General features: G+C 48.4%; 8 protein-coding genes across 8 annotated transcripts; 5 read left to right on the top strand and 3 right to left on the bottom strand.

Moving 5' to 3' along the window:
- Positions 1-398: 398 nt before the first annotated feature.
- Positions 399-2184, top strand: BC939DRAFT_473809 (male sterility protein-domain-containing protein; the record flags this gene model as incomplete). Its single annotated transcript, XM_051558376.1, has 4 exons — positions 399-544; positions 630-915; positions 1014-1460; positions 1546-2184. 4 exons carry the CDS (start codon positions 399-401, stop codon positions 2182-2184), a joined length of 1518 nt encoding a protein of 505 aa, XP_051416030.1.
- Positions 2185-2200: 16 nt separating this feature from the next.
- On the bottom strand, positions 2201-5604 carry BC939DRAFT_303492 (asparaginase-domain-containing protein). Its single transcript, XM_051551400.1, has 5 exons — positions 5411-5604; positions 4692-5301; positions 4163-4398; positions 3819-4079; positions 2201-3662 (listed from the first exon to the last, which is right to left on the bottom strand). Exons 1-5 carry the CDS (start codon positions 5511-5513, stop codon positions 2392-2394), a joined length of 2481 nt encoding a protein of 826 aa, XP_051416029.1. The 5' UTR covers positions 5514-5604; the 3' UTR covers positions 2201-2391.
- Positions 5605-5991: 387 nt separating this feature from the next.
- On the top strand, positions 5992-9153 carry BC939DRAFT_393104 (galactosyltransferase-domain-containing protein; the record flags this gene model as incomplete). Its single annotated transcript, XM_051552074.1, has 3 exons — positions 5992-6183; positions 6289-7157; positions 7257-9153. The coding sequence occupies 3 exons, from the start codon at positions 5992-5994 to the stop codon at positions 9151-9153; spliced, it is 2958 nt and encodes a 985-aa protein (XP_051416028.1).
- Positions 9154-9287: 134 nt separating this feature from the next.
- BC939DRAFT_439982 (uncharacterized protein) lies at positions 9288-13766 on the top strand. The gene is made up of 14 exons (XM_051554021.1): positions 9288-9419; positions 9525-9648; positions 9773-9924; positions 10009-10354; positions 10435-10544; positions 10636-10702; positions 10799-10940; positions 11025-11219; positions 11298-11432; positions 11518-11649; positions 11742-11912; positions 12012-12310; positions 12397-12630; positions 12719-13766. The coding sequence occupies exons 1-14, from the start codon at positions 9349-9351 to the stop codon at positions 13697-13699; spliced, it is 3159 nt and encodes a 1052-aa protein (XP_051416027.1). The 5' UTR covers positions 9288-9348; the 3' UTR covers positions 13700-13766.
- Positions 13767-13919: 153 nt separating this feature from the next.
- Positions 13920-14586, top strand: BC939DRAFT_392992 (Arf GTPase activating protein; the record flags this gene model as incomplete). The annotated part of the gene is made up of 4 exons (XM_051552068.1): positions 13920-14037; positions 14146-14161; positions 14258-14331; positions 14459-14586. 4 exons carry the CDS (start codon positions 13920-13922, stop codon positions 14584-14586), a joined length of 336 nt encoding a protein of 111 aa, XP_051416026.1.
- A 3117-nt stretch (positions 14587-17703) lies between these two features.
- Positions 17704-18254, bottom strand: BC939DRAFT_303455 (uncharacterized protein). Its single transcript, XM_051551399.1, has one exon. The coding sequence runs from the start codon at positions 18201-18203 to the stop codon at positions 17859-17861; it is 345 nt and encodes a 114-aa protein (XP_051416025.1). The 5' UTR covers positions 18204-18254; the 3' UTR covers positions 17704-17858.
- Positions 18255-19041: 787 nt separating this feature from the next.
- On the top strand, positions 19042-20077 carry BC939DRAFT_473805 (uncharacterized protein; the record flags this gene model as incomplete). Its single annotated transcript, XM_051558375.1, has 5 exons — positions 19042-19166; positions 19223-19305; positions 19583-19651; positions 19857-19916; positions 20028-20077. The coding sequence occupies 5 exons, from the start codon at positions 19042-19044 to the stop codon at positions 20075-20077; spliced, it is 387 nt and encodes a 128-aa protein (XP_051416024.1).
- A 50-nt stretch (positions 20078-20127) lies between these two features.
- On the bottom strand, positions 20128-22862 carry BC939DRAFT_439974 (Alg9-like mannosyltransferase family-domain-containing protein). The gene is given in 7 exon segments (XM_051554020.1): positions 20128-20589; positions 20694-20863; positions 20963-21521; positions 21639-21812; positions 21919-22066; positions 22210-22587; positions 22600-22862. 7 exon segments carry the CDS (start codon positions 22627-22629, stop codon positions 20141-20143), a joined length of 1908 nt encoding a protein of 635 aa, XP_051416023.1. The 5' UTR covers positions 22630-22862; the 3' UTR covers positions 20128-20140.
- Between the last annotated feature and the right edge of the window lie 69 nt (positions 22863-22931).

Here is a 22931-nt window from a genome sequence, read left to right as displayed (position 1 = left end):
AATAGCCATAGCCTACAAAAAACTAATAAAAGGGTATGCAATCCCCTCGTCCCCATTGCAAACGAACACCACTCATTACCAAAATTCTCTTTGATACTGTGCCACAGCTGCTGTATGCTCATATTCCCCCTCCCCCTTTGTTTTCCCTCCCTTAATTTCATCTAATTCATTCTACATTAAAGTTATAGTCCGAATACGCTAACCCAGGAACCGCATGTAAGGCAAAAACTTCACCCAGGGACACGTATAGCTGTTTTTTCTTGCCGTACCATTCGCTAAACCCCACGCGCACATTTCTTCACCTGTAACCTAGTCCATAGGCAAAAGAACATCACCATTACAAAAAAAAAAACGTCCCTCTACTCTATCCTACTCGACTGCCTGCATTCAAACAAGCCATGTCGCATCATCGCTACAAGTTCGGGCCCACCAAGGCCAGGGAGTTCTATACCGAAAACAATGTCATCTTCCTGACAGGAGCAACCGGGTTTGTCGGCAAGACCATTCTTGAAAAGTTGCTACGTTCATTCCCTCAGATCACGAAGTAAGGCATCTTTGAAATGTTGTCTATGCCTTCTCTCCAAAGAACATCTTTTTTTAATAATCATTCTAAATTATTCTACTACCAGGGTGTACTTGTTGGTTAGGATATCAGGCACAAAGACTCTGCAGGACCGTGTCGAGACCGATATATTTGGTAGCCACATCTTTGACACGCTAAAGGCTCAGTTCTCGAGCCCACGAGAGTTCCATGACCGGATCGTAAAGAAGATTGTACCTGTCAAGGGTGACATCACGATCAACATGTTGGGCCTCTCGGGCGAGGATCTGGCCATGATTCGCGAGGATGTAGCCGTGGTGATTAACAGCGCAGCTTCAGTCAGCTTCGACGATCCCCTAAATAATGCCCTTGAGGTAAGACGCAGCTCTTTCATATTCTGCTACATCCGTCAACAATTGTACGTAACTTTACATATAAACTAATACGTATTTTGTTTGTTATTCTTGACCAGATGAATACAAAGGGACCCTTCCGTACGTTTGATGTCGCCAAGGATGCCAAGCGACTCGCAGCATTCGTCCACATCTCAACCTGCTATGTAAATGCACCCATGATTGGCGCCCATATCGATGAAACCATCTACCCTCACCCCTTTGGCGAACCCGAGGCCATCTATGAGATGTTGACAAAGATGTCGTACGAGGAGATTCGTAACTACGAGCGGTCCGTAGTCCTGAAGGCCTACCCCAACACCTACACGTTCTCGAAGAGCCTCACAGAGCATTTGATCCAGAAGCGGTACAAGAGTATGGGCTTGCCCATCGTCATTGTCCGTCCTTCAATTGTCACAGCGGCCCAGAAGGAGCCCGTGCCTGGATGGGTCGAGGGTGTTGCTGCTGCCAACAAGGCTGTCGTATCCTGTGCACTTGGCCAAGTGCAGGAGTGGATAGGGTCCCAGGTGAGCTACCCTCGACTTTATTCAGTGAATACTTGCATACGGGAATATTTGCTGACTATTCTCCTGTGCTTCCTCTACCCGATAGGCCGCCAGGACAGATCTTATTCCTGTTGACATTGTTTCCAAAGTAATTCTCCTTGCTGCTACGACCGCGGACAGCACATTGACCACGCCACCTATTTACCACGTTGGCACCAGCTGCATCAACCCCATAACCTGGGGTCTCTTTGGCATCTACCTGGTCAAATACTGGAGCGCAGTTGAGAAGCCCCGCCGCCGCATCTCGGATGACATTCGGTTTGAGATGTATCAACCTGCTGAGTTCAAGCGACGCTTCGACAGCCGCTTTGGAGAACAGATCCGCACCCTTGCACAACATAAGGACGGCAAGAGACTGAAGGTCCGCATCTCCAAGGCCATGGCTGTACCTATGACTTTTAAGACCTTTGCTCTGAACGAGTGGTTCTTCGATGTGGTCAATACCCTGGCCCTGGATGACGCAGCGCCCGCAGAGCTCAAGAGTGGACTGAGGAGGGGTATGGACTGGCATCGATACATGGAGGATTACAATGCGGGTGTGCACGCCTTTATTTTGAGAGAGAAAGTCAATCGTTCTATCGTAATTGATTCTTCCGTAAAAACTTGGAAGAGTGTTCTGCCCTTGGAGCAGAAGAAGAAAGAAGGGGAGAGGCTAGAGAAACCAGAGATTGCTGCTCGACTCTGATTGTGCATATTTCGCCTTTGCTTTCTCCATTTTCATTCCATAACCAGTCATTCCCACCGCAAATAAACGCATCAACGCTTTATCACGATAGCATTATATTGTATGAGCTGTCTGTTGCAAAGAATCGCTCAAGAGAGAAGGGTATCAGTAAAAAAAGTCCCTAATGGTGGCGCCAATAATACTCTTCTTGACGCACGCTATGGGCTATTACTTGCTGACCAGTTCTCCGTTCTTCTTGGCGAGAAACAAACATCTGCATGCATCACAGTGGCCAGCTTCATCTACACATGTCCGCCCCAATCGATCCTTAATGTCAATATCAATTTCCGGGTAGTTCTCCAGCAGATACTCCATCAGCGCATGACGATGTTCAGTTGCGACGATGTGCATCACTGTTCTGCGGTCAAAAAGTGCGCGGTTTAGATCATACCCTGCTCCAGCAATCAACGATACGCGATTCAAATCCCCCTCCGAGGCAGCAATCATCAGCTTCCATCCCAGGTCCGAGACCTCTGAATCGTTAAAGTGAGCTCCTGTATCACGGAGCACCTTCACAACTTCCATACTGCTGCTTCGTGTCACAGCGTCGTACAAAGGCGTGTGGTTCAAGCGATCACGCGCATGGATCGTTGCACCGTGGCGCAGTAAGAATCGAACGACGTCCAAATGACCAGCGCTACACGCAATATGCAGTGGTGAGCGACCCTCCCAATCTCCATGACTCAGACCGAGACCGTCGCCACCCATCACAGCACTGCCAACTAATCCAGGTGTGGTCGCATCGTCCGGCTTTCCAGGCCCAACGATCTGCGACGCCTTGGTGAGACCCTGACCATCCGTCATAACATCCCAGAGCTTTGTCAGACCCTCCAAATCGCCACTTCCGGCAGCACCGCAGATTAGCAGAGGGTACAGGCTACGCTCGATCCAGCGCTGATCTTCCAATGTTAACAGACCGCTTCCAAGCTCAAAGTCTGGGTTCGAGAACGAAGAAGTTACTTCGGGTGTGGGACTTCCTACTGGCGAAGATGCCTCTGAGTTTGAAGACGACTCTGGGCCCTTGATTGTGAACGAAGCCGTCTTCTTGGGCTCGTTTCCCTTAATCTTTGTCTTCCCCAATTGTTGTACGATCTCCGTTGTCGCCTGCTTCTGGGCCTGGTTCGCTGAAAACTCCACTCTGCCTTCTGTCTTGGGTGCATTGGTCAGCGTTCCATTTGTTGCTGCCCTGAACAAGAGCTGGAGCATGGCCTGGGTGCGGTTGATGTAACTGAAGCGTGTTCGAGGCTGAATCGCTGTCAGCTCCCCGCGCAGGTTCTTGGTCATCATCTCGCGCACCACAGGAATAGGCAAATCATGCCCGAGAAGATATGACAGCTTTGTGAGTGCGCACTCTGGTGTCATGTCGTTTCCTGGGATGACTCCTGCGTTATAAAGAACTTTGCCTGTCTGGTAAGAGTCCGTTACCAATCCACGCTTACCTATGTCGATTCGAAAAAAAAAAAAAAAAAAAAAAAAAAAAAAAAACAAACAAAAAACAACAACAATCAATCAATCAAATCAATCATGATGTAAGTCGTATGTGAAACAGCCTGCCATTTCCCCTTCGGAAGGATACTACACGCGGTTCACCTTACATTGTGTACAGTTGACAATAACGACGCCGCGGTCGCATGCCTCCTTTAGGGCAGCCACCAGATCTGCTCGGGTAGACGGGGCATTTCCGGCTCCGTACGTTTCAAGAACAATTCCCTGGATTGATGGGGCCAGAAAGGTCTTTATGGTCGAGTCCGTGATTCCTGGGAAGAGCCGTAGACTGGCCACGTTAGGGTTCATGGATTTGTGGGCTCGAAACCGGGAGAGAGAGGTGGGGCGAATGACTTCGGACCAGTCGACATCTGACAAGACGATCAACGAGTCAGTTACATGAACATTTGATGGATAGAGAATCAATGGCGGGCATACGAGAAAGAGCACTTACCAATGTTGATGCCAACCTTGACTAAAGGGGGGAGATTGGGGCTGTCAAAGGCATTGAAGTCGATGGCGTCCATCTTTGAGGACCGGTTGCCCCTGAACAGCTTGTTACTGAAGTACAAGCACACCTCAGGGATGACAAAGTGGCCAGCGATCGTCAGCGCGCCCAGAAGATTATCGATGGCATCATTCCTGACCTCGGTGATGGGTACTTGAGAACCAGTGATGATGACAGTCTTACTGCGAGATGGCGGGCATCGTTGCACAAAGGCGGGGAAAGTAACGAAGAATTAATTTCACATACCGCGTGGAATATAAACCCCGTGTGAAAAAAGAAGGCTCAATGATGGGGTAAACCAAAGAAGGACATGTCCACACACGGACATCGAACAAACAAATCCGCAGACAGCGACCACACAAGACAGTTGCTGAGAATGAACCAAAAAAAGAAAGATACATAAAAATGCAGCATCCTTACAGGAATTGGGGTATTTGGCAAGTCATGTTAGCCAGAATTGGCTCATTTCACTCACCCAAGGTCCTCTAGCATAAAGCTCAGTGCACTGGCTGTATAGGCCATAGTGTCAGTGCCGTGCAAAACAATAAATGCGTCATATAGCTCATAATTAGCCTCAATGTCCGTCGCGATTCGGACCCAGTCGGTCATGGTCATGTTGCACGAGTCCAGCAGAGGATCATATTCCAGAATGGAGTATCGGATTCGCTTGCCGTAGAGCGAGGGTGGGGTGATGAGCGACGGAATCTTGCCCTGTCTGTTAGGCAGGTGAGAAAAACAGGGGAGTCGAATCTTGTTGACAGGGGTATTGGGTGGTAGGGTTGCCCCTGCTGCGGTGCCGTTGGTCGTTGCGTATTCTGGTGGGATGGTGTGGTGACTGAGAAGGCCATTCATGGCTGGGTCCAGATGCTTTCCCAGGTTCGTGTTGGGCAGCGACTCCAGGTTGACACCGGAATTGGTTCGCGAGAGTCTTCCAAAGACGTCGTTGAGCGAGGGCAGGTCATGAAACCGCGATTGCTGCGAGAGGGTATCTGCGAGGAAGTTTGGCACGGGGACGTATCCGTGCTGCTTGGTGTTGCTCATTCCGATCGTACCACCGGTATAGATAATAAGGACTCGCGAGACCTCTGATATGCAGGGGCAGGTAAAGGGCGCGTGCACAGGGTTGGTTATTGTTATTTTTGGGTCCAGTCTCTCTGTCTAGGCCGTAACATTGAATCTGAAAAGTGTGCATACCACAGGGCAGCATCTCGTCGATAAACTGTGAGAGCTGATAGTCGACGGCGGCATTTTCGAATGCGATCGTGTCAAGACTATCGGAGAGCGGCACGTTGAGCATGATGAAGGACGAAGGCGGGTATGTGAAGGATGGAGAGGGAGAGAAGAAAAGGGGCTGAAAGGCGATGGAGAAGAAAGAAAGATAAAAAAAGATAAACGCTTTTTATTTGAATTTTGCTGGCCACGGACAAAACGACAAGATACCCAGAACGCCAAAGCTGTGCCACGGAACCATTGACTCCACGTGATCAATTGAGCCATTTGCCGGTTTCTCACCTACTAAATCCTCATCACTCGTCGCTTGATCAAGGTCCTTTCTCATCTCCTAGCACACTCTCATCTCGGACGCGCGCTTGTCCTAGTGTTCTAGGTCATTCACTGGAACCACACCTTTGAGCGAGAACGCATAAATATGCCGCCGGTAAAGAGAAACTGCCCTTTCTCTACTTATTGCTGCATGTGGATTGTTGCTATCTTCTGTTGAAATCAGAGAAACTAACTGGCAGATTCTTCGCTTATCGACACAGCTCAATCAGCCCATGTACTATATCCAGGATGTGCCGGTCCAGTATTTGCATTTGAGTAAGGCTCTCCGGGTTCTCTGCCTCTTCCCGGCCGTCTGGGGTGTATATAATCATTTGGTCCAGGCCCACAGCGTCGATAATCGATATGCACGAGCCATCGACCCAATGATGAGCTCTGCTCTCGACAACTACGTTGGCGTTCTCTGGGTGAGTACATGTTCTTTACATGCATTTGGATTTACCAGCCACCGTGTAATTCCAATGAATAACGATATCTCGAAATTAATCGTCCGCCAATTGCCTGATAATTAGTGTTTATTGAGTGGCCTGTGGACGTTTTGGCTGACCAACAGTCTGATCCGCCGATGGTTCATTCACTACGAACCCCGGCCAGCTATGATCCGGCTCTTCACTCTTGGGACATTTTACTGGTTTTCAGTCTTGTTCTTTGTCAGTTACTTTGGTGCGGATGAGCCCATTTGGCCCTGGATGGTTGTTTGCGCCATTCTTGCCGTTATTCAAGTCATTCAGATTGCTCATTTCAGGGTCAAGGGACACTATAAGGTGGAGGTCAAGGAGAAGCCCAGGCGAGACTCGAGGTCATTGATTTATAGGACGGTCTTGATCCCAGGCGGAATCGTCTCATTTATCACGATGGTCATGCTCTTACACCAGAACAACATGCGTCCATCAACAGCAGAAGCAATCGCTACCGGAGGAGCCACAAGTATCTCCGCCACGAGCGATGCCAAGCTGATCATTGGAGTTGCACAGGTCCAAGTGCTAATCATCATCCTCTCATCGTGGTCCCCCAAGGCATTCCAGAGGCGCCGCGAGATCAGAGAGACAACTCTGAAGCTGACGCCACCGTCTTCATCAAAATTTGCCTACACCTACAAATTTGTCTTGGGTGAAGCACCAAGCAGCCACACAAGGAACGCCATGGGCGCAAAGATCAGTGCTGAGATCCGCAAGCACGATGATCTTTTGCTGTTACCCGTGTCCGATACACAGGAGAATCGCGGCTTCAAGCTTTTCAAAGCATTGGAGTGGAGCAATAGGTTCAAGTTCGATTTTCTCTGTAAAACTGATGACGATGTCTTTGTCAGGTGGGATACTGTTGCTGAAGAACTCATGGTACAAGGGCCATCACATTACTACTGGCGCGGGCTAGCATTCAGGTTAGTGCAATTCACTATTCTCGACTCCGTTCAGCGATTACTTCATGAAAAAGACAGATTTGTTAATGCCTATCATGCTGTGTTAATGAACATGACTAGGAACATGGAGCCAATTGCGAACTCGGAGACAAAAGTCAAAAACATGGATGTCGCAGGGATCCTTCCGCCGTTTGTTGCTCATACCTTCTATGTCCTCTCGCGCGACATTGTTACACTGCTGACGTACCCAGGGCCACGGATATTCACAAGACACGAGGATCAAAATATTGGGCTCTGGCTGCACGCCTTCAATATCGAGCCAGTTCATGACCGAAGAATTCAACAGTGGGACGTATGCGAGAATGATATGATCGCTAAACACGTTGGAGATGTATCCAAGCGCCTGGAACCTATGCAGGAAATGTATCGGAATGTTGTTGCCAACAAACCCCTTTGCACCGGCTTCCGACAAGACCGTTGTGCACTATGCTACTCGTGCTATAATCGTGAGAGACACTGGAAGGATCTCGGGCTGGACTGCGACAGTGTTCAAGGGGTCATAATTATGAAGACAGGAGGAGAACTCGAGGAAGGGCTGACTGTGGACATCAAGGACGCCATGCCATCCCTCGGCAAAAACCCCAAGTGGATCATCCCTGGCATCGTGAGCGACAAGAGCAGTATTTTCTCCGATAACGAGGGATGGGCTCGTTTGCATTGGGCTATATGGACGACAGATCCAGCGACAACGTGGCAAGCACGCCATTACCAGGCTATTGAATCCCTCTTGGTCCACAATCCCAGCGCCGTTCTTATCATTCTATCCAATACCCTGCCCGCTACCTTCTTTGCAGACTATACCCGGCAGGGTTACCAGATTCACATCATGGCCTTCTCCAAGGAACTGCTTCTTCATCGTGAATGGTTCTTTGGTCCCGAGACACAGGGATGGCTACAGAGGTGGGACGAATGGTCGCAAAAGGGGCCGTATTTCCCAGTCCATCTTGCGGATTATCTTCGCCTGGTGGCCATCTACAAGTACGGTGGGCTTTACATGGACATGGATGCGCTTTGGTTACGGGCTCCTGGAGATGGCATTACAGAGTTCATTGGTTCCGATGTGTCCGACACCGAAAGCGACCTTGCATGGACTTTGGACGAGAAAAACACATATTTGGCGAACGGAGTGATGCGCTTCAGGCGTGGTCGAGCCATGTTCAAACACATTGCCAATAATGTTTTCACAGCAACGAACTATGACTCCGATTGCTTCAACTGTGGTGGTCCAAAGGCATTTACGACGTATGTCAAGACGCATAGGACTTCATTGGAGAAGAATGGACTACACGTGTTGCCTCGAGCGGCTCTCTACCCCTACAGCTGGAAGGAAGTTTCGACCGCCCTGGAGAAAACAGACAAAGCAGAGGAAAAGATTCACCAGCTAGAGGAGCGTGGTATTGGCCTTCATCTTTATGGCAAGGTCACAAGCCGCAAGGAAATCGAGGAGGACAGTGTCGTCGCTACAGCGCGGAAGATCTGGGGTTTGGGTCTCTCGTCTGCTGCATTAGGTCACAGATTCAGTAGTCCCAGGCTTCAAGGCCCGAAGACGCTGTACTATCACGTATCGCCGACTCTTACCGCTGCGGCGCTTAAGGACTCCTTGCTGGCCAAGGTGCCGGGCGCTTTCATAGGCGTTGATGCAGTGTTCGTCCGTGGAGCTCAGTCCTCTAGCGAAGAGTTGGTCTTGAGGAAGGCGTCCATATCGATTTCGGTCAAGGAGGGGTCCATTTCCACGGATGCGTCAGGGGCAGGTATGCACAAGATCCAGCTGGATTTAGGGCATGCAGTCACCATGGCACAGCTCAACCTGGCCTTGTCTGGCATCCGATATAGTCCACCAAATACGAGGATAGCATGGGCAGGCACGGACCAAATTGTGATTCTGGTTGAGTTTGGTTCGATGAAAGAACAACTAGATATCCCTGTGGTGCGGAGAGAGGGTAGGACCACTTCCTGAGATTTTGCTTCGAATGCTTTCACTTCCTTGCCTAGCGACGCGTTTACGCGTTTTAAAACGCGAGTGACTGTACACTGTAAAAATAATAAACAAATTTAAAGGTAGCGTGTGCCTGAACTGTTTTCTGTTACCGTGCGACAATTTCTACAACCCACACTTCATCATCCTTCGAGTCCACTGTAACGACCAGGAACCATGACTAAAGTGACATCGAGATGGGCACACTCTAGCGAGGTGTCCGGGTTGGCTTACACTCCCGATGGAAGGTCCGTAACTCTCGCGATGTTGCGATTGTATGCAGCAACTTGACGCGGCGAGACTTGCTCAACGTTCTTGCCTACTCTTCTCTTATATGCTCTCGTTCATCATAGCCATATAGTAACATCCTCCTCTGAAGAGTTCGATATGCATCTATTTCCGCAGAAGGGAGACAAATCCATCCTAAGCGCTGATAAAATAGAGCTTCAGGAACCCGCGAACTGTCTCGTTGCTACCGTAAGGCGAAGTCGACATGCATTATATACGACTGCGATTCATGGAATCTTTGGATATCCTTGCAAGGATACATTATCGGAGCGTATGGACAATGGATCAGACGTTAACTCCCCTTTCTCTTTAGCAAAGCCACATTTTCACAGGGTCCAGCGACGGTGTTCTTCGACAATATAGCATTGAGGACAAGATGTTCGTGGGAGTCATAGTTCGATACGAGCTTGGGGTCCGATGCCTCGCCATATCACCCGACGAGAATCTGTTGGCTGTGGGAACAGAGTAAGGGATTCTACATGTCTTTCGCATCTGGACTGAACTGTGGAGGCGCTTCAGGAAGTTTAACGCCTCGATTTGGATCTTTAGGGCGACAGAGATCAACATTATTAACCTGGAGGATCCGGAAAAATGCTGGTCATTCAAGGGCCACAAGAAAGCTATTAATTCTCTATCCTTTGACCCCCTGGGAGAATTCTTGCTGTCATCGAGCTGTGATGGCACAGTGATCGTTTGGGCTCTGAAGACAAAGAATACGGATCCTCTTGAGATCATCAACATCGTCCCTCCAACTACAGCAGACTCAACAACGAAGATTCCAGTTGCATGGCACCCGTCCAACGAGTTTTTCGTCATTGGCAAAGACAAAGATATTACTGCACACCACAGACACACATGGAAAAAGTCATTTACATACAGAACTGGATCCTCAAACGTAAGCAAGAATTATTATGAAAGATCGGCATATAGCATCAAGCATAGACAGGGCAACTAACATAGTTGATTATACTCCAGCCTGTCAGATGCCTCGCATGGTCACCGAACGGAAAGTTCCTAGCTGCCTCCTCAACAAATGCCGAGCTTTGGGTTTGGCAGTACAAGGAGAAGGAGAGCCCATTACTCATGCAAGTACTCATACCTGCTTAACTTGGGCGCAAAGGAACGTATGGAGCATTGAAAACGTGGATCTCATCATAATGCATCTCCATATTGTAGACACAAACACAAGAACGGAGGAATCACAAATATCGTATGGACTCCCGATGCAAACCGCCTTGTGTTTGTAAGTTGTAGTTTCGCTATACTCGGGCAAATATTCCTGGCCGAAATTTGATCCGCATTCTTATCTGGAGATCATTCTTGCAATCATCATCATTAGGCTGACACAGCGGGAGAGCTGTCTCGCTGGGACGATGTTATCGACTCTGAGAAGGGTACTCCATTCGATGTGCCAAAGCCTGACCCGTTGGATGGACTTTTTGATGATGCCGCTGCAGAAGACCCTAATATTGAGGACCAAGGTACTATTACTACCAGACACTTTATCTGCCGTATTGGATTAAACGTTGGATGTGGGCAAAATCCTAATCTAATCATCATCCTAGAAATGGCACAGGACTATTTGAGCGAAAATGAATCGCTGAATGATTTTATCGTGGAGGACGAGAACAATACGTACTTAGAAAAGAAACCAGGCTCATCAGGTCACAAAGCAGGATTGAGTACGCAGGCTGTCAAGGAACTGCATCCCCGTTTCCAATCAGGATCGACTGCTGCGCGTGATGACAGACGATACCTCGGTATGTCAGGAGATCATATTGCTAGTTAATACTAAGACGGGAGTCAAGAAATTAACACGATTTCAAGGCGCTCTGTAGCATTCAATCTCCTGGGCCTCATTACAAGCGTCAATCACGGCACACATGCGACTGTATCTGTCGAGTTCCACGACAGGGTCGCCCATCGCGGCTTCCACTTTACTGACAACTCTCACTACTCGATGGCGTGTCTCGGTAAGATTCAGAAACGTTATTCTTAAGTAATGGATTCACATGCAAATGCACAGCCCACTGACCTTGCCATAAAAAAACACAATAGGGGCAACTGGAACCCTTTTTGCTGCGGCATCGAATGACGGAAACTCGAGCACTGTATTTTACAAGACTTATGACAGCTGGGCTACGAAGTCGGAATGGCAGGTCTACTTACCTGAAGGAGAGGACGCAACAGGTAAATGAACGTTTGAACATGCTGCCTTAGACATTGATGTATCATTGGACATTTATAATATTCTAACTGGATTTGATTCCGAATTTGTATAGCTATCGCTCTGAATGCCGAGTCTGCTATCGTGGCAACATCGCGTGGATACATCCGTGTGTTTTCACAAAGTGGAATTCAGACAGCGCTTTTTAGCGTAGGATCTGTCATTGCTGCTGCCGGAAAGGACGACATGGTACTTCTCGTATATAACCACGGAGAACCCTTCGAAGGTGACCATTTCGACTACCAAACGCGTTCTGGCTGAACAAGAGTAATTGCTCTACTTATACCTACATGCTTAACATTATGGTATTTTACGATCGCTTTAGGGTCACAAAACCTGGGATATGTCATCTATAATGTCGAGACTGGTCAGCGGATACAACAGGGCGCGGTTCCAGTCGCAGACGACACTTTTATTACATGGCTGGGCTTCTCAGAAGGTGGTATTCCCGCCTTCTATAACGACAGGGGTGTGTTGTATATTCTCAATTACTATCGCCGAGTCGATCAGGGACAATGGACACCCATTTTGGACGGCACCTTGATAGATGCCGAATCGGATATCCGTCCCCATTATTGGCCGATCGGCTTTACAGATCAGACATTGACTTGTGTCAAGTGCAGAGTAAGCGCTAGGACTTTCATATTAATCTCCAGATACTGCTTGGTTCTGCTGGCGTCTTATGCTAACTCGAAGTTCCACTAAAATAGAAAGGAGAGTTTGAACCAGTGTTCCCGAAGCCCATTGTGTCGGAGCTATCGCTGAGGATGCCCACTCTCTATCAAGATACTGTGGCTGGGAAACATGAGGAAGGATGGCTCCGTCAAAAGATTCTATCTGGACTTAGCAAGGACGAAAAGATAGCCATGTCCTTTGAACGCACCGACAACGTTGTGGCGAAGAAGGAGCTCGAAATGGACAAGCTGGCTCTCCAGATGATCGATGTAAGTTGGCTCGGCATGTTACACCGATAGTACAAAATTCGTCGCTGTCACCACAAGAGACAACTAATATTCTGTCCTCTCTTTACAGTTAGCTTGCAAAGCTGATCGAACACAAAAGGCGCTGGATCTAACAGCGATGCTTTGCAACTTGAAATCCATCGATGCCGCGGTCAAAATTGCTCATCATCATAATCTCCACAGTTTGATGGAGCGTATGAACAAGGTCAAGGAGATCAAAATGATGGAGGAGCAAGATAAGGATCCAAATGCGGAGATGGACCTGATTATGGCCAATCCTGTTCTTGCCGAGCTAACCGCGAAGGATCAGCGCACTTACAGAGTATCATCAAGGGAGGAGGAGGAAGAGTTGGAGAGAAGAACAATCCAGCGGAGGGACCCTGTCAAGCCGAATGATCCATTCGGACGACGTGTCGTCAAGGAGACTAACACCAGCAAGGCAATCAGCGGTCATGTTTCGACATCAGCCAGTTCTGGAGCAGCCAATCCATTTAAGAAAAAGAGTGGATTGGATGCCATGGGTCCGCCTAGAGGGTTTGGCAACATCGTGAAGGAGTCCGACAAGAATGCGTTGCCAATCACACGACGAGCAACAGATGTATTTGAGGCCGCAGATTATTTGGTAGCGGATGAACAGAGGACAAAAGCAGAAAGGGAGAAACAATCACGACAGGAAGATCTGCTGAGGAAGAGAAAGGCCAACGGCGCATCGTCCTCTACGAATGGCGGACAAAAGACCCTCAACATGTTCAGTAAAAAATCGGCAACGGAGTCCTCTGTAACAGCAGAGGCCAAGCGGTTCAAGAAGCAGCAGGATGAAGATAAGGATATGGATGCACCGATGGATGAGGACGACTTTCTGGAGGATGCCATGCGAGAGGAAGATGCAGCAGCAGCAGTCCAGATCCCAGGCACGCAGGAGGAGGAAGAGCTAGAAGAGTCCCTTGAAGAGACGCGAGGCCAGCTGGAGAAGACACGTGTGGCGGCATCTTTCTCGCCCGTCAAGAGCCCATCTTCTGTGCTCGCGGGCTTCAAGTTCAATGGCGCGTAAGCTGCCCAGCATCCAGTCCTTTCTCAGATACATATCGCATACAGAATAAAGTAATGACAGTCTGCAGAGCTAGAATTGGTGGCAAGGTAATGGAAGGAGGAATATGATTGGCGCCCACAGGTGACGCCGACCGTGCGCAACTTACAGTTGAAGTGCCCTCTAATGGATTCTCCTCTCATTCCAAGACCTCTTCTTTAACAATCATTCCACCCTCCCCGTCATGGCCACTCGAAGTGCTCGCACAGCAGACAAGACCACAACCGACAAACACGCGCGCATCCTGAAGGCGCTGCTTCAGAAGCCCTGTAATAAGTTTTGTGTCGACTGCCGCAAAAAAGGTACCACTCGTATCTTCGCTCAATCAGTCGCTCCTGGACACGGCCTGAGTGTCTGAATCAATTTACTAACATCAACCGCCGTCTCTTATCGCCTCCTATCCTTACTAGATCCTCGATGGGCTAGGTAAAATTCGCCCCTTGTGTCAAGCACCGCAACCGTGTGTTACACTGTCTCAGAAGGATCTTACATTGACAGAGTATATTTGCTCTCAACGTGTAGTTTTAATTTGGGGTGCTTCATGTGCATCCGATGCTCAGGTGTACACCGCTCAATGGGAACACATATCAGTAAAGGTATTACATGGATTCAGGTAGAGGAGCAGGAAAAAACTTGGCGCATCAATCATTAGTCAAACCTAGGGACTCACTCAATATCTCCTCTTTGATCTTTCCTATCGTCATCGTTTTCGCGCGCTCGCAGTAAAATCAGTGGATCTGGACAACTGGACAGCAGAACAGGTGGAGAACATGATCAAGTGGGGCAACGAAAAGGCGAACATGTACTGGGAAGCGCGATTGCCCGAGAGCAGCATTCCTAATGAAAAGTAAGTTGGTCAGAGTTATTGACGCAGACAGGGCTACACGTCCGGGAGCAGAACGATGGATATGTTCGAGGCGATCGTAATACTCACGACACAGATTTCCAACTTGATACTTTTAGTACATCTGGGATTGATCCCTGGATCCGGTCAAAGTACGAATGGAAGCAGTTTACGAACAAGGGACCTGTGCCCGATCCGTCTGAGCTGGGGCCTATTGACGAAACCATGCTTATGGACCTTGTAAGGAGTGCCACCAAAGAACTGGGAACGTTATAAATGCAATGTTTAACTGATCTAGCAACACCTTTGACTTACTTTGCTACATTGTTCATCGGATTGCTAGTACGGAAACCCAAATAGTCACTCTCGATCACGAGCAAACGACCGGTCTGCAGAATCCTCTGAATCGTTCGGAATTATCGCGCCACCACCCTCATATCCAACACGCTCCTCAGTCTCCAAGCGACCGACCTCAGTCTTGGGTGGTGTTCAGAGCGCAGATCTTTTTTCATTTGGCCAGCAGCATTCGTCTTCAGTGGCCCCTATTGCCGCTGCTCAACAGGATTTCTTTGGTCTAGACGATCCAGAACCAACAAGTCCTGCCGTAGCACAGGCTAAGAGGGCCAGCATCCAATCACCTCAACTACAGCAATCTGCACAGAACTCAGCTACCCAGGATCTCTTCTCGCTAGTTGCGCCTGCGCCATCGCAGGGCCAACCTGCACCAGCTACAGCTCCCAGTACCTCCCAAACACAACAACCCAAGGCCAGCAATACCGACTGGAAGACTTCTATCATGTCGTTATATGGAAACCAGCCTTCAGGATTCAATCGTAATTCGATGGGGTACGCTACTAGCATACCGCAGCAACAGCAACAGCAGCAACAACAGCAGCATCAGCAACAGCAGCAACAACAGCAGCATCAGCAACAGCAGCAACAGACAGCCCAATTTAGTCAGCAGCAGAACATGAACACTTTTGGCTTTGGACTACAATCGCAACCGCAGCAACAGCAACCGAACCTGTGGAGTGACAACGATGGCTTTGGTGCTATGCAACAGGCATCGGTTCCTTCCACATCTTCATCATTTGGCTCTTTTGGTATGGGATCAAACACTGAATTTGGTGGTGTCCAGACCAACAGTGGATCCAATAGACCGGCCGGGGCAAACAATAACGCGGTTCCTCAGGGCGGTGATTTCTTCAATATGATCGCGGGCGCAGCGCAATCCCCAGCAACGAACCCTCCTGCTCAGAATAAGAACAATAGGTACCGCTGATATTTCGTGTTACGGTGTTCGTAATATCAAATGCTCCACAGTATAGGTTTCTAACAGCATCACTAACTCCGACGAATCGCGCAATAGTGCATTCGGTGACCTGACCTGGAACTAAATGTTGCAAGGCAGGATACTCATCAAATATCTCTCGAGATATCGTGGACACCAATGCGACACATCAGCGTTGGTGCAATAGAACGTCTCTACGCATTGTTGGAAATATAAATCTCGTCCGCATGTATCTGCCTTCGCCTTGTATTACAGCCACAGGCCATATAGTTTGATCCGTACACCTTGAGTTGGCTCCCAGACAGCTCAGCTGCTAATTTCACTGCTGTCTTTACAACCAGCTGCTTGCATCCCAACTTAATAAACAAAGGGCGGAAATAATATCCCAGTGCGCCTTGCCTTGTTTGCTCCTCCGACATGATAGTGGTGTTCTGGGGCACATCGATTCTAGGAACACTCCATGGAGGTGCTGAAGCGATTGAGGTCGGTACCGTGTCTGAACACTAGTTGCGCTCCGAATGCTGCTCCTACGAGCTGAACAAGGCTTATCGAACAAGGTTGATGCTTCTTCGACGGGAAAAGCATCGGTATGCTGTTAATTGGCCACGACAAGCAAGGAAGCAAGCATGAGACTACCACTAAATGAACCAACTGGTCAGAAAAAAAGATGGAACGACCAATGCTGTCGATGACCATACGAGACATAAACTAGTAAGGCTGCCTCTTCGCTCCATTATGCACGTGCGTAGTGGTCCCTAATGACGCCAGGGTTGTGCCTGGACCAAACTATCAATTCCTATGCAATCATCGCTGTGTGCATCCTCTTCCAGACCGATATCCAGCTCACTGGCCTGCTATAGATACCACCGCCAGCTAGACATACATCACAGCAGTGAACTGCGGCACTTCTGTGCAACGTCCATGTATTGACGTACCGTTATGCGTATCCCTTGCATGAACTCGCGTGACACCGCAAGACGTCTGCAGCCGGTCATCAGAGTGTCTCACTTGTCGCCAAGAAGGAAAAAAAACCGATAGCCAGCTTGGACGGAGACCAGTGCGGACACTTCGATGTACTGCTGCCGCTACTGCTACTACTACTGCTGCTGCTGCTGATACTGCTGTTGCTACTCGTGCAAGTGCATCAAGTATCTTCAAAAAGAGCTGCATCCTATTCCCCAGTTACATCGCTGGCAACACATATAGTACAAAGCGAGTATGTTATCGATCGTACAAGGCAGTCATCAGAGAAGACAATGGCTGTTCCTGAAATCCATTTCATATTGCTTCTTTTATTTTAGTTCGTTTCATTCCGCTTCGTCTTATTCTGCTTCATTTTACTTTATTTATTTTGCTTCACTTTATTCTATTGTATTTTGTTATATTTTATTTTGTTTTATTTTATTTCACTCTTTATTTTACTTCTCTGGTCTTTTAGGCAGAAGGAAAAGAAGAAAAAAAAAAGAGAGCGAAAGAAAAAGAAAAAAAAGAAAAGGAAAAAGAGGAAAAGAAGAAAGCCGGCCTGCCATCGGTCAGTCTTACTCAGAAGAGCAAGGCCGTGCAGGGCACACCTCGAGCAGGTTGCAAGCCATGGTGCCCCAAAAAACCACGAATGTGGGAAAAAGAGTAGATCTCACGCAGCAACCCATGCACCCCCGTTGACCAATCTTTTTTATTAGCCCTCGAACCCATGTGTAACCCCCAATCACGCAGAATAAGGCCCTGGTCATCATTGGCACTAGAGCTAACAGGGTGTCTTTGGCAACAAGAAACCGCCTCGTCAAGCGCAGAGCAGAATGTGCAAGACTCAGTGTTATTCAGAGGGGAACTGCTGCACAAAGAAATCGCAAAAGAGGGGGGCCCGCTCTTTGCCAACCACTACTGACCTTAGGCCTCAGAAATGGGGCTGTTCATCCTTGAATTTTTGTTTTTCGATTTCATTTTCGTAGCTTTTTCGTGTTCTTCGTCCCGGTGATGAACAAAAAAAACTAGAAAAGAATACGGAAAAAAAAATACGGGGAAAAAAAAAAAACGAACAAAACAAAAAAAACAGGGAACCCCGCAAGTGTGCTTGTACGGCTGACTCTGCGGTGTACAAAGTCCAAGAAAGCTCTGCGAAAGGTGGGAAGAAGGGAAGGGAGAGCGACAGAGATAGAGAGAGAGGATATAAGAGAGAGGAACGAGACCGAACAGCACACAAAGAGAGAGAGGACAGTGGAGAGGTGAGCGGCGATATCAGAGTGCAGGTGCAAAGAGTGAAGACGCGGAGAGTGCAGGTGCAAAGAGTGGAAGAGTGGAGGCTCGAAAAGTGCAGGTGCAAAGAGTGGGAGCATATATGGTGGAGGTGTGAAGAGAGGAGTGGAGAGAGTGGAGCTGGATGTTAGTACTTACCTTGACGTGAAGCAGTGACCTGGAGAAAAGAAGAGAAAAGAAAAGAAAAGAGTGAGGTACAGCCGCCGGTTTATATGCAGTCAGCGCCACCATCAGCGCCACCATCAGCTAGAGCCATTTACGGACGAGTGCATTGCGGCCAGTCCATCCACATAATGAAATCCACCCTCCAGAACAGGCACTCGCGCAGATACCCCTGCGGAGATGCATCCAGAGACACACCCAGCATCGATCGCAGCAACGCTAGTGGACGATGCTGCTCCCAAAACGAGACAAGAATAAGGAATGGTAACAGCAAGGAAGAAGAGCGAGAGAAAGGACGTAGACACGCACAGTGGAGACAATGGTACTCTTTCATAGCAGCACGCTTGTAGGCAGTGGTCGGTAAAGACATACTAAAGCGACCCTGATCTGCTCGGACCAAACTATCCAGTTCGAAACATTCCTTGTTGAATGGATCCTTCAATAGCTGATGTACGATCCATAGTTTAATGCTCCTGTGCCTGGATCAAATAAAGGAATATCACCTAGTGCAGCAACCAGCAGGTGGCAAACTGGTACAAGCCTTGTAACGCACATCAGCAAATGCCCCAGAAAGAATGCTACAAGTAACAGCACCCATGGGGAGCTAATAAAGCCGCACCGTTGACACTCTGCTGCCTCTTCTGCAGCGCAGCCTAGTGTAACCGCAAAAAAAAACCACCCGATCCCAGGATTAGAGTCATCAGCAATGAGGATCGCGGCAGGTGACAATGAGCAACAGCAGCCCTGCCGCTCTCCATGCTAACACAGACCAAGGTGTCCTGTGGAGAGCAAGGAATGAGACCCATCACCGTCTTTGGCCCTTCCGGTCGGTATTGCCTGACCAGGGTGGTCCAAACCTTGACTGCCTGTGTGCTCCACGCGTACGTGGCCCATGCATTTGATGCTCGATGTAATTGGAGCTCTCTTTTGTTTACAGCCTAAATTTGTGGCCCAAGCACTGCACTCCCAAAGAGGCTGTGGGTTTGGCTGTCGAGGCGACCATCATTGGGCCAAGCGCAGGTATCGCTTGTGCTCTTCTTTCAGCCGCGTCGATATATCTCTCTACTTTTTTTTTTTTTTTTTTTTTTTTTTTTTTTTTTTTTTTTTTTGGAGGCACATTTATTGTCTACGATCTAACCATTGTATAACTGTATCTCACGTAACAGGACGTGCAATGAAGGTCGCTTTGTACAGGAATGCTGGGAAAAGCATGCGTGTTCTCCACATTGCATTGCCTGCTCAAAGAGGAGAATGTGGGAATTGCTATGCGGACCATATCCACAAAACGCGTCCCCAGAAAATGCGAAATATGGACTAGCCACAGTGGCAGGCCTTGTTGCCGCATCGCCAGCACCCTACACCGATGGTAATATTCTACATCTATGACAATCTGGCGGTGTGAACTCGGGTGTGTCAGTTTGATGTGTGCATTGTATAATACGTACGTTCTCGCGTCTGAAAAACACACAAAACTGTTTCCATCATTAGTCGCGTGAAAAACAATAAATTAAAAAGTTTAGCACCGTGTAGCAACAAATATACCCGGACTGGTGTCGACCACACATTTCTAGTCTTGGGCCGTACCTGCCTACCTGAGATTCGCGCACTCGGCTACAAGCGCAAAGTCCAACGTAAGCATGGAAAACAAAGCACGCCTTTTTCTTTTTCTTTTTTCTTTTTTGTCCATCCATGCTCGCCTTAGGTCTTCTGGTAGCATATGTGCGCTATAATGGCTCATCAAGCATGGGCCAAGTTGACATCCATCTTGTGTGCATCTTCGTCAAGCAATTGAATCCTTGCAGAACAATATTAATCAATTTATTTAAATATTAAAAAAAAAATGCACTCTATTCTTTTACGTCCATTTCATCCCATCAGGGCCCGCAGCACCAAATCTTCGCATAATCCATATTCGACCCTCCATCCTAACCTGCAACGGACTGCACCCTGCCCAAACCTTTCCCAATTCCTTCTTTGTCACCGCGTCCACAAACGAAGCCTTCCTCAATCTTTCCGAAAACCTCTCCACAGCCCTCGGACACGTCTCTCGGATCTGTGACAATGGCACACGCTGCATGCCCGCATATCCATCCACCTGCTCCAGAATCTCAAAATCGTGCCTATGCAACTCCGGTGTCGCTGTCAGCAAATGCGTGTACTGTACATAGTCCTTTCGTTTCTTATGCGATTCATCCTTGGAATATGTCCATGGATAACGACGTTCCGGTGTAGCCATAGCTCCGATTTCTCCAAAACGACTGCATCCAGTCTCGGCAGCTGCTCCATCAATGTGAACGGTCGCTACTTGGGGATGACATGAGTCGATTTTGTATTATTATTTTTTCGTTAGCTTGCTGTTGCCTTCTTAATCCCCCAAGGTCGCTAAAACGTATTCCTTTTACACATACCTGCATGAAAATGAGGCAGCTCCAGCTCATGGAGACGCTGCAAGGCCTGTCCACCAGGGTAATTAAGGCTCGAAATTAGCGACTGCGCCACACTCGACAGGAAACTCAATCCAAGTGCTCCGAACAGAACGACCGTCAACAATCGATACGCCAGTGTCTTGCGCTTGACACTAAATCGACAGATATACATGCGTATATATAAAACGATGTTGGCATTCTGAATAGAGTTCGAGTCACTTACGCCATCAAACAGTCAAAAGTAAACTTACATCCACGAAAGTGTAACGGCAGCACCCAAGTTCAGGATCGGCACGACATATATCACGAATCGCCATTCCTTATGCCCCAAGAACGAATACAGTCCTACAAAGATTCCCGCCGGTAACATATATCTTCGGAACCTCGGCTCAATCACTACCGCTCCCAATGCCAACGGCAGCGCCAATCCCGAAATCTTTGGCAACAATGTCGTGAAATACGTATACCAGGGGGAAACGCCCCACGCCACCGACTTGCCCTCCACAGCATTGAACCAGAAGACGGCTCCCTCAGCCCACATCCATTGCTTCCAGAACCAAGAGTCGATGGCAACGGCAATGGCCAGACTGACAACACCGGCCTTGATGCCCTCCAGCACTGTCTCCCATAATCGGATGCGCGTCATGGCCAGCTCCAGGAGGATGATAGGCCCCATGAGGAGCAAAATCTCGGAGCGGAATAGAACGGTGCTCAAGACAAGACAGTCGATCATCCGTAACAACCGTTGTGCAGTGACGAAGCGCGAGGTCTGAGACGAGGCCTGCATCCAGTACGAATATGCCACATTCACTATATACTCCATAATGAAAGGAAGATGTGAGGGGACGCGACCGTCACCAATGCTTTTTTTTTTTTTTTTTTTTTTTTTTGTAAGACAAAAGGCATCCGGATAACCCTAGCACTTACCAAGAATCAGTGCAAACGTATTGGGCAAGGTTCTACCAGCATAGAACAGCCAGTGGAACTGCACACCCGAGACGATCATAAACAAGAGACCAGTCGTCCTTCCAAACTGGTGTCGGACCCCGCGGCTCATCTGATGCCATCCCAGGAATGTGAACACCCCCAGCACAGTGCGGACTTGAATTGTTATACAAAAAAAAAAAAAAACGTAAGCAATTACTCACTCCGCAGATCGCCTGCATCTTTAAAAATTCCAACAGATTAGTCAAAATAAAGCACTTACCAATGATCTGGCCGAGAAGTCCCTTGGGAAGCTCTGATCCCAGTCCGAGAAGACGCGCGATTGCCATGATGGGCCAACTTCCGGCTGCCAGCAATAAAGGTCCCACAAATGTCCTGGGAACCACTCCAGGGAATTCTAGGTGATCATACTGAACAAACAAATGTATACGTACATATATATATAAGAGACGGACAGACAAAACAAAAAGATAAAATGGCATGCTCCGTCCATAATTGATTGCGCACACAAAGATGGGCAGATAGCTGGTGTTTCCAATTGACCATTGCCTACCTGCTTGATATTTTCGCTTGAGACTCCAAATGAGAGGATATCGTGTGCTGCCTGCAGGTTAAAACTCTCCTCGACCTTTGTAAAAGGCGCCACCAAGATATGGAGCAGAATCAAGACCAGCACTGTGCTGTGGACAATAACTTCAGTGGGTGTCCATGATGTCGATGTCGGGGAGCTCTTCCAGCATGTTGATGAGGTATAAGTCGACTTGTATGTAGTGGTGTAGAAGGTAGTCGTCGAGGGCGGATTTTGGAACTGAACGGATTTTGGTTGTGCCTTCAGTCCGTGGGCGTCTTTGACGGTGGTTGTAGTCGTGCTGTTGGCACTGGTACTGGTACTCCGCATGTGGTTGTTGGGATGACCGTTGGGATGACCGTTGGGATGACCGTTACACTGATCCTCCATCCCGCTTGTGGCCATGATCAGCAGTGAGACAGACTCGTCTTTTGGAATGAATCAGAGGGGAGTGGGTTGCTTGTGGACGGATGAGGTGATGAAGGAAAAAAGACAAAAAAGACAGGAAGAACACGACGGGAAGACGTCAAAAAAACGAGCGGGAAAAAGGTTCAGGGACTGAGGAGGGCAGAGGACCGCGCGGGAGGGCCAGGCGCGTAACAGTGGGACTACAAAGAAACCTAAAATCAAGATGTCACACCCATGCGGTCTATGTGCATACATAGACTACATAGTCTATGGACTGCATTGCATTGCATTGCATTCCT

This window comes from Gamsiella multidivaricata (genome assembly GCF_025024155.1).
Source record: "Gamsiella multidivaricata strain RSA 2152 chromosome Unknown BC939scaffold_8, whole genome shotgun sequence".
Lineage (NCBI taxonomy): Eukaryota > Fungi > Mortierellomycota > Mortierellomycetes > Mortierellales > Mortierellaceae > Gamsiella > Gamsiella multidivaricata.
Note: the sequence above shows the minus strand (reverse complement) of the source record. Positions and strands in the feature narration are given on the sequence as shown.

Coding starts and splice junctions, on each gene's coding strand:
- BC939DRAFT_439982 (XM_051554021.1), top strand. CDS start 9,349: ATGACTAAAGTGACATCGAGATGGGCACACTCTAGCGAGGTGTCCGGG. Junction 9,420..9,524: donor GCTTACACTCCCGATGGAAG/GTCCGTAACTCT, acceptor CGTTCATCATAG/CCATATAGTAACATCCTCCT. Junction 11,220..11,297: donor TGATGACAGACGATACCTCG/GTATGTCAGGAG, acceptor GGCGCTCTGTAG/CATTCAATCTCCTGGGCCTC.
- BC939DRAFT_439974 (XM_051554020.1), bottom strand. CDS start 22,629: ATGGCCACAAGCGGGATGGAGGATCAGTGT. Junction 21,813..21,918: donor ACTTCTCGGCCAGATCATTG/GTAAGTGCTTTA, acceptor TAACAATTCAAG/TCCGCACTGTGCTGGGGGTG. Junction 21,522..21,638: donor TACGTTTGCACTGATTCTTG/GTAAGTGCTAGG, acceptor TGGAGTATATAG/TGAATGTGGCATATTCGTAC.
- BC939DRAFT_303455 (XM_051551399.1), bottom strand. CDS start 18,203: ATGCTCCCACTCTTTGCACCTGCACTTTTCGAGCCTCCACTCTTCCAC.
- BC939DRAFT_303492 (XM_051551400.1), bottom strand. CDS start 5,513: ATGCTCAACGTGCCGCTCTCCGATAGTCTTGACACGATCGCATTCGAA. Junction 5,302..5,410: donor CGACGAGATGCTGCCCTGTG/GTATGCACACTT, acceptor CCTGCATATCAG/AGGTCTCGCGAGTCCTTATT. Junction 4,080..4,162: donor CAAGGTTGGCATCAACATTG/GTAAGTGCTCTT, acceptor TCGTCTTGTCAG/ATGTCGACTGGTCCGAAGTC.